Source organism: Symphodus melops (genome assembly GCF_947650265.1).
Source record: "Symphodus melops genome assembly, chromosome: 18".
Classification (NCBI taxonomy): domain Eukaryota; kingdom Metazoa; phylum Chordata; class Actinopteri; order Labriformes; family Labridae; genus Symphodus; species Symphodus melops.
In genome coordinates, this window is record NC_136708.1 from 19,908,140 (window position 1) to 19,924,884 (window position 16,745).

General features: G+C 42.1%; 1 protein-coding gene across 1 annotated transcript; it reads right to left on the minus strand.

Annotated features, from left to right (window-relative positions):
- Nucleotides 1-1,046: 1,046 nt before the first annotated feature.
- On the minus strand, nt 1,047-15,062 carry tfap2e (transcription factor AP-2 epsilon). Its single transcript, XM_079367961.1, has 7 exons — nt 14,692-15,062; nt 12,935-13,378; nt 10,745-10,799; nt 6,810-7,035; nt 3,897-4,015; nt 3,302-3,440; nt 1,047-2,090 (listed from the first exon to the last, which is right to left on the minus strand). The coding sequence occupies exons 1-7, from the start codon at nt 14,716-14,718 to the stop codon at nt 1,829-1,831; spliced, it is 1,272 nt and encodes a 423-aa protein (XP_079224087.1). The 5' UTR covers nt 14,719-15,062; the 3' UTR covers nt 1,047-1,828.
- Nucleotides 15,063-16,745: the final 1,683 nt, after the last annotated feature.

Genomic DNA, 16,745 nt, shown 5'->3' on the forward strand with positions numbered 1-16,745 from the left:
TTTAGAGATGAGTGATGTTGGAGAGCGTGTGACACGTGTATGTGTGCAGTCCCTGGAAAGCTGTGATTGTGTTGAGCATCTCCTGGTTAAACAAAGTGAAGGAGAGCGCTGCAGAGGTGAGGGCTGGTCTGTGGGAGAGATGCAGAACAGATGCGGTGAGAGGTGTGTGTGTGTGTGTGTGTGGTTTGTGTCTCTGAAGTCCCAGGTTCAGTGCTCAGTTCAGGGCTGCAGCTGCGATGCCCACGCTGGAGCCCGGCATCCATACAGGGGCCTTACTTTTTTTTTTTTTTTTTTTGGATGGCCCCTGGGACGCTCGCAAGCAATCTGTCCTGAGTAAGGTCACTAATTCACACCCTGCTCCATTTTTAAATCCCAGACCTCCCCCCCAACATTACTTAGGCTACTATAACACGAGTGCTAAAACAGGATTCTGCAATCAAGTTGAAGTTATGATAGTCATGCATGTTTGTCTTTTTAGGCCATAGAAAATCTTTCCTTCCAATAAGGAAGTCTACTGATTGTCCTTCAGTTTAACACTTGTGACGACACTGTCACTGCAGCTTCCCCGAGTGGGCGTGGCCGTGTCGCCCACACGGAGCAGGACTGACTGTCAGAAAGGGAGGGATTAACCTGAATGGAATTAGTTTTAGCCTTTGAGGCGAAACATAAACAAGCTGAAGGACACGTCGTCCCGTCCACGTGAACACAGAGCTGAGAACAACAAACACAGAGGGAGTTTGACTTCACTCTGTTTTTACTCCATAATACATTTACATCGGGTTTAAATGAGGATACATCTGATTTTTGCTGTATTAATAGTCAACCTTTAGTTGCACCCTCACAAAGCTCCTGTCATGTCAGTGTTAATATAAAGGTAAAGCGTTTACAAAAAGAGCCGACTCTTATCTTTGAACTTAAAGGAAGTTACATTTGGTAGCTGTATTTAAAAAGCACCTGAGGGGGCCGCCATATTTTCATCGTCTTTACATCTGAGTTTTGACATCGCAACGTAAAAACACACTCATGAAACTAAACTGATTGTTCTTAATTGTTTAATAATATATTACATTTATGTCGTTATACAATAATAATAATAACAACAGTAATAACATTAATAATAAACATACACAGAAAGTACAAAATGATCTGTTATTTTCTTAAGTTACCAACACGCAGCACTTCAAAACAAAAGAAAAAAAATCTCCCGTAGCTGCCTTTGACTCCTCCTTTTTCTCACTCCCAGAGAACTCCATTTCCCATGACCACCGCTTAAAAAGAACTACATATGGAAGCGTCGCTCGTCCCATCAGTTGGAGTTAAAAGTCTCCCAAAAAGTTCCAAAGGAGCAAAGAGCAGGTTTGTTGTCTCAGATATGGCTTCCGACAATTTCCAGATGAGCTCAGTCCGAAGAATGTGTGAACGGGAGCGCGACTGATGGAGGCAGGGGTTTTCTAAAACACTGATAAAGGTGACATGTTTACCAAAAACTTTAAATAAAGGTAGAAGAGGGGGTAAATAAAACTATACAGCCATATGTAGGAACTCATCCTGAATAGATGTTTAGTAGACGCCATCATGACACAAACCAGCTACTGAGAAGAGAGGTCCATGCGTCATGTTCGAGTGAGGTGGAAACACATTACAGTACAGATATCATCGTAAACCCCGCCTCTTCGACCGCAGGGGGCCGCTGGGGGTTCTGGGAGGTAACAGTTTTTATCCTGAGGGCAAAAAGAAAAGACACCGAGGGGGGTAACAGTCAGTCTTTTCCCCTCTTTTCTTTCTTTTTCTGCCTCTCGTTACATTAACACAGCAGTCCGTCCTCCGCCTATTTGCGGTGCTTCATCTCCTTCTCGTGGTGGCTCTTCCCGCCGCCTTCGCCCTTGTCTAGCATTTTGATCGCCTCCATCAGGTAGCTCTGGAAGGCGGACAGCGCGGCGCAGATGGCGGGGGTGCCGAAGCCGTGGGTGAGCAGGCTGAAGTGGGTGAGGCTGCCCTGGACGCCGGGCTCCAGGCAGGGGGTGGGTCGACTGCCGCCCAGCGGAGAGCGGTCCTGGGACATGAGGTCCACAAACTCCTTACAGATCTCCCTGAGAGGAGACAGAACGAGAGGAGACATTAGCGTGACATCGTACCGATACAAGACACAAGACGGTCTCTACTTATTGTTGACTGCTCTTGACCTTTAACCTTTTTGTCAACCGCCTCACGCTCTGTATCTAATTCAACTAAAAACTTCAAACAGGTGCCAAAAGAAAGTCTCCAAACCAGCAGAGAAAAGGCCACTGAGGTTGACTGGGTCTGAAAGTGTCTCAGATAACAAGATGTTTCTTTTTTTTCTTCTTCGAGGGTTTTGGCTTCAAGAACACAACATGTGCATCTCTTTAAAAATGTTGTCTCTGTAGTGAAACAACTTCCTCTTTAAAAAATGGGACCAACCTACCTGGTATAATAAATAAAGCCTGACAAGAGTGTTTTGTATTCTAACATATTACATCAAGACCGGCCTTTAACAAAATACATTTAAATCCTGCATCATTTTAATCACAATCCTATGGGGACCAAGATGTGAAGCATCTTTGGTTAGTTGAATTATTACAAGTTAATCCTAAACTGAATCAAATCCTTTCTAAAACAGATGAACTGATTATAATCAAAGCCTGAGACATTTTCATTGAACCTGGCATCAAGCACTTCCTGTTTCTGTTGAGCTCTAAAACGTCATCAGTCGACACTCGGTTTGAATCAGTTTGATTTACAGGAGGAAAAAAAGGCCCAAAGTGAAACACCAGAAGACAAAACATCCTGACTGATTTATTGATCCCTTAGTATGCGTCAAGCTCCAAGTAAACTGGATCCTACACTTCCCAGAATGCAACTAGAATCCTGTTAGGCCGTCCCTCTTTCAGACTACATGCCCTTCACGAGCTTCCTGAAACAACTTGTAGCCTTTGAGCCGACTTTGAAATGAGGGATGTCATTTTGATTTTTCTCAGATTTGACAAATTGCCTGAGACGATATTTTAAAGCTGTTCAAAGTCAGAACCACAAGGATGAAATTTAGAGTTTTATAATAGTAAGCTTTTAAAGAGATTTTTGTTCCCTGTTCAAAACATCTTAACTTAAGTATTTATGATGAATAAGGAGTGATTTAAAAAAATATTTAAATATTATATGTGTTTTCATTATTTTGAGAGGTGTTTTCGAGGTGTCCCCACGAATAGCAAACTGACTTTGATGTCCTCCTTTAAAAGACAAACAGCGTGTCGTGGTATCCAAACGTGCCGGGGGAAGCACTCACTTTGTGGCGAGCAGCATGCTGCGGCGTGTTGGGAGCTGGTCCGGCTCGCTCTGCCTGCACAGATACTCAGCTGTGGCTCTGGCTGGAAACTCTGTCTCACACACGTAACCAAAGTCCCGCGCCAGATGGACGGCTTCACCTGCAGGAGGAGAGGAGGAGACAAACGAGACAACTGTTAAGAAGAGTCGTGAACCGTGTGCTGCATCAGTTAGGTCTCATTTTAGATGCAAATAAAATAAACAGTCGTAGAAACTGTTTTAAAAAGACACAATCGATTATCTGTGAGTGTTCGGGTCAAGCCGGGTCAAAAGACAAACTCTGCAGCCGTTTTTCTCACTTTCACCACTCAAACAGTTCATTGCTCTTTGGCTTTGTGTGGCGGGCGCACACTGACTTTACAAACGCTTCCCTTCCCTTGTGTGTGGCCCCGCACGAAAGCAGCCACCCGTGCTCTGACTGTTTATTCATGTGTGCTCATGCAGAGATATTTCTATGTGAATATGTGTCTGTTTCTGTCAGCATGCATGCAGGTCACTGTTTGTGTGTGTGTGTGTGTGTGTGTGTGTGTATGTGTGTGTGTGTGTTCTTCCCCTACCCTCCACAAGAGATGTTAGCAGAGTGACGTTGGCGGCCTTGCGGCGCCCGGCGGGCAGGTTGAGGCCAATCTTCTCCAGACGCTCTCTCAGACAGCGGCCACCATTCTTTGACTTCGCCCTGAGGGGGGACACAGAGACAGAGAGCAGTTTTTAGGAGATGCTGCTTCTGTGTGTGTGTGTGTGTGTGTGTGTGTGTGTGTGTGTGTGTGCTTCTATGTAAGTGAATGTGAAGCTGAAATCTTCCTTCAGTATGCTCCCTGTCAACACTGATAGGATCTTGCATCTTTTGGTGTTTTTTGCAGCTCTTGCTCGACTTTTTTTGCCTGTTTTAATCTCTTCCTTTTTTTATACCTAAAGTTTAAGAAAATTTAAATAATTAGCACTAAAAACACATTTTGAAGTTATTCATCTCATCGTCAGCTGTACGGAAAAACAAAGACCTTTTTCTTTAATTCACCTTCCAATAAACCAAATCAAAATACTTAAGTAACAGCAAAGCAGTTATGATTACGGAAGCCCAAAGAGGACATAAACCATACAGTTCATTTACTCAACATCCTGTGACAGCGAGTAATTCCAGCTTGTTGTCTTGTAAACATTGCTACGATGGGCCAGACAACCTCACGTCATGCTGCCACGGCCCACACTGATGAGGTGACTTAAGACTCTTTCTGTTTTCTTTTGAGCTTTTGCAGCTCTTGGGATACAAAATAAAGAAGTTGTGATGTAGAGAAACCAACCAGAGATAAATAAAATGTAAGGATGAGGGCTTCCCTAAAAAGTAGAAAAACATCCAATAATTAGAAAAAAAAGGAAAAACACATTGTAATAAAAAATAAATGACGTGGATAAGTTTTGATGTTTCAGCTGATCATGTTGCTGTTGTATTCGTGTTGGGCGGGGCTCATTTGATCAGCTTTTTGCACCGTTCTTTGATAGATAGATAGATAGATAGATACTTTATTGATCCCGAGGGAAATTCAAGGGGTAATGATGGGTAATCGATACAAAAGCAGAGGTTTTTTTTTAACTGTAACATATGATGAGTCCTCGTTTACCAAGATACAATCAATTCCAGCTTTTGCAAAGACTCATTTTATCAGTGTGGGGATTTAGAGTGGAAGTGGGAAAACTCAAGCAGAGTCCCTCATAATGACGGACAGCCGTGTATTATTATCAGTGGAGTAGCTGTTTGTCTCTGCTGAGGACGCTTTATAATATTTACCACGCTTTAGATCTTTTAATGATGTCCTTTAAAGGATTTTAGCCCTCTACCCGCATCATAAAGTTGTTCTCTCGCCCCGGGGCTGTGCTTCATTAAAACACATTGCTCCTCTTGTGATTGAGTCCCATGACCCATTTTGGGTCCTCGGCATGAGGCCTCATAGTGAAGTTGGAGCACGTTATTCTGGAAGCTTCTGGAGAATGGAGGACACAGGTCAAAGCAAAGGATGTGTACACTAAGAGCCACCTCTGTCATGTGACCAAAAGCGTGATAACGGCAGTCTTTAAATTCACATGGTTCAGCTTCCCATTTCACTCGAGCTACATTTTATACTTTTAACACAAAATGAAGCTCAAGATCTTTTCTTCGTAGCGGCTGTCTCTCCCCTGCACTTGTTGTTTGTCTGACTGTCAAACCCTGGCTCTGTGTTTTTTTTTCTGCTCTTTCACAAAAAGAAAGAATAAATATCCGGTGTCATCCACGGCTGCTTTTAAAATAAAAATCTGTGAGCTCGTGTTATTTGCACAAACAGATCACATCTAACAAGGTGCAGGTTAAAGCGCTGCTCGGGTGTCTCCTTCGTAAACAAACCAAGATGGCTGCCACTGGTGTTTTGAACGGGGGCATTACATCAGTGTTGAACAAAAGTGGATGTTAGTTGACATTGCGTACAAACGGTTGGAGTGTTAGCTTCTAAATCTTTTCATTCTTAGTCTCTGTGTTCATCAATTCACAGCCTTTGGTGAGATCTTTCCCCCCCTGAATCTTCAAGACGACTTTCGGATTCGTTAGATCAGATCATTATCAAGATATGGAGGCTGTAGATTTTCTGTCTGATGTGTAAATGATTGTAAACATTTGCTAGTTACTTGTCATGTATTGTTTTTAAAAAGAAATATTCATCATGTGTCTCGCATAATGTTCGGATGAAAGGCGAGTCATTGTTTACTTGTTTAACGGTGTTCTAAAATGAAACCACAAACTTTTTTTTTTCCAAGTTATTTCACTAATTTATCTGCAACCTTTCACGCTTGTGATCTTTTTTCAAGTCGAGCAACAAAGCTGTATCAGTTCACACGAACACGAGGCTCGATGAGGTTCGTCCACTAACTGTGTAAAAAGATCGACGGCACCACCGCACCATGAAAGTGAAGCCAAAACATTTACAGCTCCTCCTACTGACCGTTACGAGCTCCACCTTCTACAACAGACGGGACATGTCAAACAATCAAAGTGTCAGACATCAGTGTTGGTTCGTATCACGGAGATTTTTTTTTTTTAACTGTTAAATTGTTTAGAGGTTTACATTTCAGTAGTTACTTGATGCAACAACAAAAAAAGGGTATACGACGTTAGAGGTAAGAGGAGGAAACATAACGACGACTAACAAAAAGAGTTGTTGAATTTTCCATCGCCGTGAGCGTCCGCTTCAAACTGAAAGGAGAAACTGGACTGTACCAACTCGAGGGATCTTTGACGTTTTTATCCGTGAGTGAAAGTGTGTGCTTTGGTTAGTAGAACGGGCATCAGAGATCCCTTCAGTGCATGTCCTGCAGGCTCCAAATGACTGAAGCGGTTCAGACGTCTAGTCCGTCTTTATATACAGTCAATAAGGTTTTAAATAAAAGATTTAAAAATGTTTTTTTTGTTGAAAACAGCTCTATAACCACAGACACACTCCTCTCACCTCCGGAGGACTCCACCCAGCAGAGAGGCGTTGAGGCACTCTGGCGGGGAGAGGCGACGCTGCACCTCCCCGACCGTCACCTTGTACTTGGAGGTGGAGCTTAGCAGCGAGAGGCGCCCGGGGACCGAACAGAAGACCTCGGCCGGGTTGGACACAGCTCCCATCCCGAGACCTTCCTTACAGAGGGACAAGGCGGACAGGGACGAGCCGTTGAGCTTCGACGGAACTGGTGTGAAAATTGGAAAAATGAAGTCCAAAGGAGAAAACAAAGTTAGTATACAAACTTTAAATACTTCTCAAAAGGAAAAAAAATGGAGGTGCAAAGTGGAACTAAGAGATCAGGGAGGAATAAAGCTCATCAATCTAAACATATGTCTTGTGCTGTGACAGTATTGTTGTGGTAATGAGAGTGTGACAGTGCTCCTCCTGATTAATCTATTCAGTGTAATGTTCTCCCTGGCGTCGACAGCTCTAATTCTGGAGCGCCGCTTGTTGATTCTGTTGTTTAAACTGCAGGTGGTTACGTTTTAACTGCGCATTCTCAAATAGCTCTGGTTCACACCTCGAGGAGCACGATTCACGCTCGCTTTTCTGCACTGAACTCTGAGACTCCTAAAAGGTTCTGGAGGAGGAAGAGGAGGAGGAGGAGGAGGGGGGGGTCATAGAGAATCACCTGACGCCACTTCAGGGGTTTAAATTTGAGAGGAGCAGTTTTGTCTCTAAATGGTCAGAAAACTTTGAATACATTTTAAGCTGTGCCTCAATTAAAGCAAAAGTTTTACAGTTGAGCAGTAAATAAATGAAGGTAAAGAAATATTTCCAGAAGCTGCAATCACAAAGAAAACTTCTAAAATTCACTATCAAAGCAGTTCATTTAATTCATTTAACGGATTTAATCTAATTGACTATTTGTATTTTCAAAGTATAAAATCATTGAGTGTCTACTTGGCTTTTCCTTCTCTATCTTAGGTCATATTTCGAGGTGGTTTTCAGTGTAAATGAAATTCACTTTGGAGTCTAAAATCTGATAAAGTCAATCTGCACTTGTGTGGGCAGAAAGTCGTCGTCGACTTAAAGACTTGTGAGGAGCGTCTGTTCCTGCAAACACGCACCTCATCGCTTTATGTGAACAAGCTGATGTTCAGGTGTGACGTCACCTCGACGGTGTTTTTAATTCCCACGCAGATGTTTCAAACTTTTTTTCCTACTTTTCCAAAAAGAGGTAGTAGGCTTTCAGACACACGTGCAGGAAATGTTGACCTCCAGTCCAACACTTTGGATGTGAGCTGAATTCTGTTTGTGGCTTTCTGAAAATAGGATTCTGCAGAAATGCTTCACAAAAGGATCTATGAAGAAAACTAGTGACGTCTCCCACCTATTAAACTTTCCTAAACAACGTTTTTCTTCGATACACATCTATTGTATTTCAGCTGTGAGAAACAGCTGCCTTGGATTTCTGTTGTATTTTTGGTGTTGGGACATGAACTGGATACCAAAATAAAATATATAAATCAGAGAAACTACATAAGTATATATATGTGTTTGATTAAATGTAGGAGAGGGACCTTAAACAGATGATTGTCTGATGGATTTGAGGGAGAATCAGAGATTAGAGTGAGTGAACCATCATGTAAGCATGCCTGGATTTAAGTTAATGTATAGAGGCATGTTTACATGATGAAGCATAATGGGTTTATTTTACAACATTTTCTCTTCTCTCTCTCTCTCTGATCTCTTCTGTCCTGATGGTTCTGCCATTTATTTCCCTTTCTTTTATTATTTTAATGGATAATCTGTATAACTGTACACTGAGGCCCTGGCTCTCACCTCTCTCTATGGGTGATCCTTTATAAGACAGCCTGCTGCTCCTGCAGATCCCCTGAACTGCAACAATCTCTCTAAATCCTCTCATTCACAACGCGGCGTGATCAGGCAGCCGGCGAGGCCACAGAGAGAGAGCGAGGGAGCGAGAGAGAGAGAGAGAGAGAGAGAGAGAGAGAGAGAGAGAGAGAGAGAGAGAGAGAGTTTCTCTCCCTCCTTTGTCGTCTCTCTGCCCCTCCCTCTCTCCTTTTCTTATCTTCTTCCTCGACTCTCTCGTTTCTCCCTCTCTTTATCTGCCACCCGTCCTCGTCTCCCCCCCGGTCCCCCCCCCCCCCCCCCCCCACTTCTCTCTCTCTCTGTGTCTCGTTCTGCTCTCCCTGTTGGATTTTGGTATTCATGAGGCCTTTAGGTTTGCTCTGCTATCTGTTGTAAGCGCTCGCCGGGGAGAGCCTCGCTGCGGTAATGGATCAATTCTGAGCGTTCGGCAAACAAGTGGAATCACTGTCACTTCATCAAATGACTGCTGGTGCTGGTCTGCAGCGGCGTCACTGAACTGAGCCAGGGATTTACAGTAGGAGCCTTGTCGTCTCTTTAGGCCTCTGATTTATAGAATGCCGTCCTTGTGTTTGAGAAAACTTAACAGAGGCAAATGGAGGCTTAAATATTCTGAATGTGCACAATCAATTTCTCTCAAATACAGTTTCTAAATGGCCAGGAAACCTTGTCGTAATAGGTTTTGACTAGTCAGGGGTTTGGATCATTAAAAACCTGTGACGAGGAGCCTAAAATATATTTGAATGTGAATATAAATCTAAAATGTCAAACCAGACGATTAAACAGAAAAGACAAAAATCCAAATCTTCTCCTTCTTCTTCTACTTTTTGTTGAGAAGAATTAAAAGATGATGATCTAAAAGGACATTTGAACTCAAAGCCTCCTCGATGTTTAAGTGCTGTTCTGACAGCAGAAGTACAGCACATTCATTTTTTGATCATTTTCAGTAAACTCTTGTGAGGAATAATTATTCACGGCCATTTAAAATGAACTCCTCTAAAAAACACAAAGCATCCACTGTGCTGAGGAGTTTCTCTGTCAGCAGAGTTATGATCAATTCTTTGGTCATTCGGAGGACCCAGTACGAATCTGAGCAAACCTTGACTTTCATTTAAAGCTGTATTACCACCCAAAACAGGACGCCTATCAGGGCTTTTTTTTTTTTGTCTGAGCGAGGGGTTCTTCAGTATCTCACTCCAGCAGCAACAAATTCAACTTGAATTTCCTGATCGTGCCCCTGTGTCTCCCGCAGACTTTGATTCTGTAATATTAGAGTGATCGTACTCTGCAAAATTTCCCCAACAACTCCTCTTTTATCACTTTCCCCTCCCTTTTCTTCTCTGCCCCACTTCTTCTTGCCTCTTCTTCCCTCTAATCCCCCCAACCCTCTCTCTCTCTCTCTCTCTCTCTCTCTCTCTCTCTCTCTCTCTCTCTCTCTCTCTCTCTCTCTCTCTCTCTCTCTCTCTCTCTCTCTCTCTCTCTCTCTCTCTCTCTCTCTCTCTCTCTCTCTCTCTCTCTCTCATCTCTTCTCTCTCTCTCTCTCACGCACACACTCTCATATGACCATGAACAGTTCATTAAGAATGTGTGCCTTTGGGGTGAAGTCTGCAGCTGAGTATTAGAGGACTTCTTGACTTCAAATGAAATAGCAAAACAGAATTATTTATAGTGTGTGTGTGTATGTGTGTGTGTGTGTGTGTGTGTGAGAGAGAGAGAGAGAGACTGGTGTTGGAGGGCCCCTAAACACAAAACCCCCTTCAGCATGTATAGCACAATTATATAGGTGCACACTTGGACACAAATGCACACATACACACTCAATCTTTACCCTCTCTCTCTCTCTCTCTCTCTCTCTCTCTCTCTCTCTCTCTCTCTCTCTCACACACACACACACACACACACACACACACACACTTTCTCCGTGTCACACACACACACACACACACACACACACACACACACACACACACACACACACACACACACACACACACACACACACACACACACACACACACACACACACACACACACACACACAGAGCTCTCCCACCTCTTACCTTTTTTAATGACAGAGTGGTCGAGGATGCCCAAGGCTGATCCTTCCTCCATTCCCTGTGTCAGACAGACAGACAGTCACTATCATTTATCCACTGGCCTCACACACACACACTTAAATACACACTTCATGCACACACACACACACACACACACACACACACACACTCGCTCTTAGGCCAAAGCAAGATGGAAGGTCCAGCATTTGCTTTTTCTTCACAGAGCATAAAAAACACTCTATGTGGAAAATACACAATAAAACATGTTGCTGTTATCAATTTTCTTTCTAAAAAAAAAAGGGAAATCAGACAATACAATTATTACAGATGATTATCTTTTAAGTCACATTTATACACAAATCTAACAAAAAGTGTTGCGATCATTTCAATTCCTTTGTGTGAAATGCAGACAGATTATAACTGAAGGGAGCTGAGATGGATTTAAAATTCTTACTTGGTTAATTTTAAATTTTTGCACACACTATACATGATGTTTTTAATTTTATTTTTGGGTTAAAATAAATAGAATTAAATAAATGTACTTATTCATGTTCTTACTCTATTCTTGGATTGTTTGGTGCAAGAAATGTGATATGAGCAGTTAGATAAAAAAAAATCTCTTTTTATTTAAAATTAAATAAATTAAGTAAATAAAGTCACATTTCAAACTGTTTAAAAAGACTAAATAGTTGTTTATTTATTGCAGAGAAATATTTCCCCCCATTGCTTAGAAGACAAAAACTGAAGGCATTTCTTTTACTGCAGGCAAATTTCTGAAAAAACTGATTGGTGAAAATGAAAATTGGATTTAAAAAAAAATAAATGAAAGCAGCTCCGATTCAAATAATAATGAATTAAAGCCTCTCCACTGTATTTGATGTTTTCATTCTCTGCGGATAAAAAATCTTCCATGGTGATCCTCGGATGTGTCTTTGTGCGGAGTTTAATCGAGGCTTCAAACGCGGAGGATATAATCCATTAATCAAATAAAGGTCTTCGTCATGTGGGAGCGTTTAGCAGCAACACGCCTCGCGCTGACTCCTCGCCTCGCGCGCCTCTCAAACGTTTCTTTTCTATTAATGACCGTAAACATCAATTGGTCTCGCTGTGTTTTTTTTCCTCCTTCTTCTTCGTACTGCAGGAGGCAACAAACAGCGTCTGCAGCTGCACCTGCTGCAGAGAGCTGACTGCTCAATAAAGCTCACCAACTATTCTTCTCACACAATATGAAAAAAAAGAAAGAAAGCTGAAGTGGAACAAACACTTTGTCTCCAACACAGCAGGACTATCAGGAGAACAACAACACGGACAAATGGCACCGTTTTCATTATGTTAAATCCGCAAATATCTTAAAAAGATATCAGCTCATAAAATCGTTTACATTTACGTTTACAATGGGATTTCCACCCATCACACCCAGTGTTCAATTTCCTCCAAACACACCCAAAGTTTGAAAACTAAAAAACAACAACAATGTAATTATGAAATAATAACCTTTTCAATCGGCCTTTTTCAAACAAGTCAAACGGAGAATTGTCCTTAAATATATATTATTTATTTTATTTAGGCCTATGAACGACTTGTATCGTGATATTTCATGATATTTTACTTGAATTCATATTTCTGATCAGACGTCTCAATGCAGTAGAAGAAGGTTGATTTATGACAAACTGTTTCTTTAAAGTCTGGAGAATTACACGCACAAGTTTTATTTCTTATTAAAGACGCCCAAAGTGTGTGTGAACATTTCTGAGAAATTGCAATAACAAAGGCAAGATAAGGAAGATTTCTTTTTCTACTAAAATAATTAAAAAAGGAAACGCAAAAATTATACCTGTATAAATGCAAATTGTTGTGATTTAATTGTTTAGTTAAGTGTATTTAAATTTGACTTGAAGTGGGATATTTGATCATTGAAGAGAAGGACACTTATTTCTAAATTGCCTTCAGGCCTTCTCGTATTTTACACACACTTTTTTTTTTTTACAGACTCTTGTTTTAGTCATAGTTTCTGGTTATTATAAAAGAATGAGATAAGGAGTAAAATAAAGAAGGCCCAGAATAGATTGTTGTTTTTTTTCTCAAGTTTTTACGCACAGTTCTAGTGCCGGTGACTTTTACGCATGGGTCTTTCAGTGCGTATCTCAAAAACCAAAGGACGAAAACCCGGAATAAAGAAACATATGTAGTCACCTGAAGATCCTCCAGGCCGTGATGTCCCAAGTGCATGCCGAGGGGACCGTCCCCGAGCGCGGCTGCACCCTCCCCGAGACCGTGCAGCAGCCGAGGGACAGCTGCATACTCCCGCCGGGGGTCGAGGCTCAGAGCTCGGTGCGACTGTGACAGGAGCCCCCCCTCATCGGAGCGCGACCTCTGCGAGTGCCATGCCGCCTGCTGATGCTGATGGATGGAGTTAATGGAGGGGTAGGGGTCTGACAGGTGGGAATAGGCTGAGTCCTGGCTCTGGGAGTATGGCAGGGAGGACTGGGGGTAAGGGGGAGGGAAGTACGGAGGCTGGAAGTCTGAGGCCGGAGTGTGGCAGAGCGGGGGCGCCGAGGAGTAGGCGGCCTGGTTCAGGGACGAGAGCTGGGAGAGGCGCCCACTCGGCGATGAGCCGCTTAGTCCGTCTGCGCGGTCCTGCAGAAGATTGAAAAGTTTTTCTCATATCGTATATTTTTCCAAAAGGTTACAAAACACCATTATTAAATCAAAAGTCCGATAACAAAACTTCCCACCTCCAGGAAATGAATACATTCTAAAAATCGTGCGTAAAATTGCCAGTCGTTTTATATACGGACAAACGTCACGGAAAAACGCACACTTATACAATGTTAAGTGTAACAAAAAACAGACATAAAACAACGTAATTCCATTTTGAGAGGGTTGGAAATAGCAGCTTGGCTTGAAGTGATGCGCACTGGCAGAAGACGCCCTTGGCACCGCTGCTGAACAGTGTCAGAAAGGTCACAGCCACCAAGAAGCTGCACAAAGGGAAGGGACAGGTATAACCCAACACAACAACCACACTCTGCCGCTGCAGGAAGGGGGGGGGGGTACATCTGTAAATAATCTGGACAGGTGTCAACAAAGCTGCAACTGAAAATTAAGCAAGAGGAAAAATGCTCATTGAGATTGACAAGTGGAAGAAAATGTGATTTGGACTTTTGGACTTTAACCCATCGTGGACAAGGGAAGCGATGTAGTCTACTAGCCTACATTTGTGCTCACACACTTCCTGTTTAAATTGGATTTTTGCAAAAGCTGGGTCAGCCGGATCAATAATGTTGTGGTTGAACAATGTCCATTATGTGCCAGTCAAAGAGCCCAAAAGCACACACAGTGTGTCTGTCATCCATTCACTTCTCTCTGCCTGTCGTTTTTAAAATTCTTTAATTTCTCTCTAAAAAAGTTTATATCTAAAGCTTTAAAAAGCAGAAGCTCTCTTCCATCTTCTGTTTCGGCATGTCACAGTGTGTGCACTGAGTGGACACTTCACTGTCATCTGGTCTCACGCACTGTGACACTGCACAGACAAAGAGCATCGCTGCAGCAGCAGCTCTAAACTCGGTGTCAGAGCGGCTCATTCCGAAGTGTGCGGACACTTTGACACTTAGGATTCTAGTACAGAGCGGAGAACAGCCAACTTTTCATCAGAGATGTTTGCAATTGAAAGACAAAAAAAGCGAAGAGGACGATTTAACTTTGCAAGCTGACAATCTTAGTCAACACATTTGTATGCATTTAAAATGCAATACATGTATTAAATCATGTGTAGTTGTTGCCCAGAAATGAGCCGTTTTAAAAGATTAAAATTCATAGCACAATTTCCTCATCGTAGTCATTTGACACTGCAAAACACACCCCTTAATAAAAGTTATTATGTTAATTCAATTAACAAACATTAGCAATAAAAAAAACCCAAAAACAAATTAAGTCTATTTCAAACTCACCATTGCCGAATAGGTGTGGATTAACATCTGGACTCTCTGGATCCCCACAAAATATAAAACTCAACAGGACGCGCTGGCTTTCCAAACACTGACAGATGTCACCAAATGCTCCGAGATGTAATCCAGACTGTTTTACCGGTCCATGAAACTCAAGCGTCTCATTTACTTTCCCCTTTATCTCTGTTTGACGGAGCTCTTTACGCACAGATGAAAAGCTGCTGCCAGATACACACACACACGCGCGCACAACACACACGGAGTCCTCCTGCCTCTCCATGAGCGCACTACTTATAGGTTTTGCGCACGCCCGGCAGAACGAGGAGGGGAGGGGTCGACAGGGTCCACTTCTCTTAAAGAGATATATTCATTCCATTTCACACAGTTCACTCATAACACTTAGCGCACTTTGACATTTATTGTTCGTTTTGGGAAATGGCACAGAATATTTCCAGGGCTTTACGCACAATCTGGGACTCTACAATGTCGTTCATTTACAACGTTTACATCAAAATAAATGTTCATAAATCAACTTTAAATGAGAATATCTAAAATAATAATAATTAAGATCTACTTTACGCAGCCGTTTACGCACGGATATCCTGATAGTTGTATGATTTTTAACTTCAGTTAGGGAGTTTCTCCAAACATGTTAAAGAATCGTTCACGTGTTTTATAAACTAATTTCCTGGATTCAGTTTCTCTTAAAAAAAAAAAAAGGAACAACAAAAATTATGCACTCGTATAAGGCTGCTGAAAGAAACAAACGCACTAATAAAATAAATATATAAAAAAAAAAAACCTGGTGGTGTTTTGTTTTTTTACCTGTAATACTTCAGTCTTGGTCCGGGATTTCCAGAGCATGTTGGTGCTGCAGGTGGAGGCTCTGAGTCTGCAGCTGTGTGGGTTAATGTGACGCGCTGGGTGGAGAGGAGACGGGTTTAAGGTACCGAGAGGAGTGAGTTACTTTGAGAGACGATGCAGGAGTTTGTATGGATGGGTAGAGTGTGGAGGGGGTGGGGGGGGGGGGGGGGGCGAAGAAGAAAAGAGGGCGGGAGGTGACAGGAGTCGCGGTTTGGGGTGGCTGAAAACTTTTCACGGTTGGCGCTTGACTGATGGAGCAGGAGGGAGGTGAAGCTGAGACCAAGGAGGGTGATCCCTGCAAGGTGGTGAAGACAATAATAAAAACGTGAGTTTCTATCGTCAAGCAACTTAAAGCTTTTATATAAATTAGAATAAACATATTCCAAACTTAAATTGCATATTTCCAATTATCTGCACTGCGCAACTTCTGTGAAACTCATCAATGAAAGCCCTTAAAACAGAACGCATGTTACCTTAAGGTTCAGTTCCCTTCATTATTATAGTTAAGTTGTTTGATGTAGTGGTTGAACATAATGATACAGGGCTGTTTTTCTCATTTACAGGGATTTCTTCCACCGTTAGTCACTTATCAAGAACTTCAGGGCACATTAGATGCAATCAAGTCTCAGTGCGCCATCTTGTGGTGGTCTGGAGAAAAAACAGCGCCTATAGTAACAGTTACTTACCTTCTTGTCAACTCTTACATCAGAAAACATCTTAGTCACATGATCATGAAAACATGAGGTCTTAATTAATTCCGTTCTGATGTTGATCATAACCGGAAGCAGCTTTTGGCCTGCTTTTCCCTGCCTATAAAAGAAACAACATAACGTACAAAAAAAAACAATCTAATACACATAAAATACGTTTCCCTCTTCTTGTCTCCAGAAATCCACTCCATGATTAGCATCAATCTGGTTCGTGGAGGGAGGGCGGCCATTACTGAGCTTCACCATGATCAGAAAAAAAAAATCACCCCGTCATCATGAGAAAACATGCTTCTTTATCTCAAGATAAACGAGTCGAATCCTCGAGAAAACAACCAGATACAACTTATCATGAGAGAGGTGAATTAATAAAATGTATGGATGTACTGAATGTTCACTTTGGGCTTCCGTAGAATAAGTCGAGATGTGTTGGCAAAAAATATAAATGCTTGTTGGTAGATGCTACAAAAAAAGAAGAAATTCAGG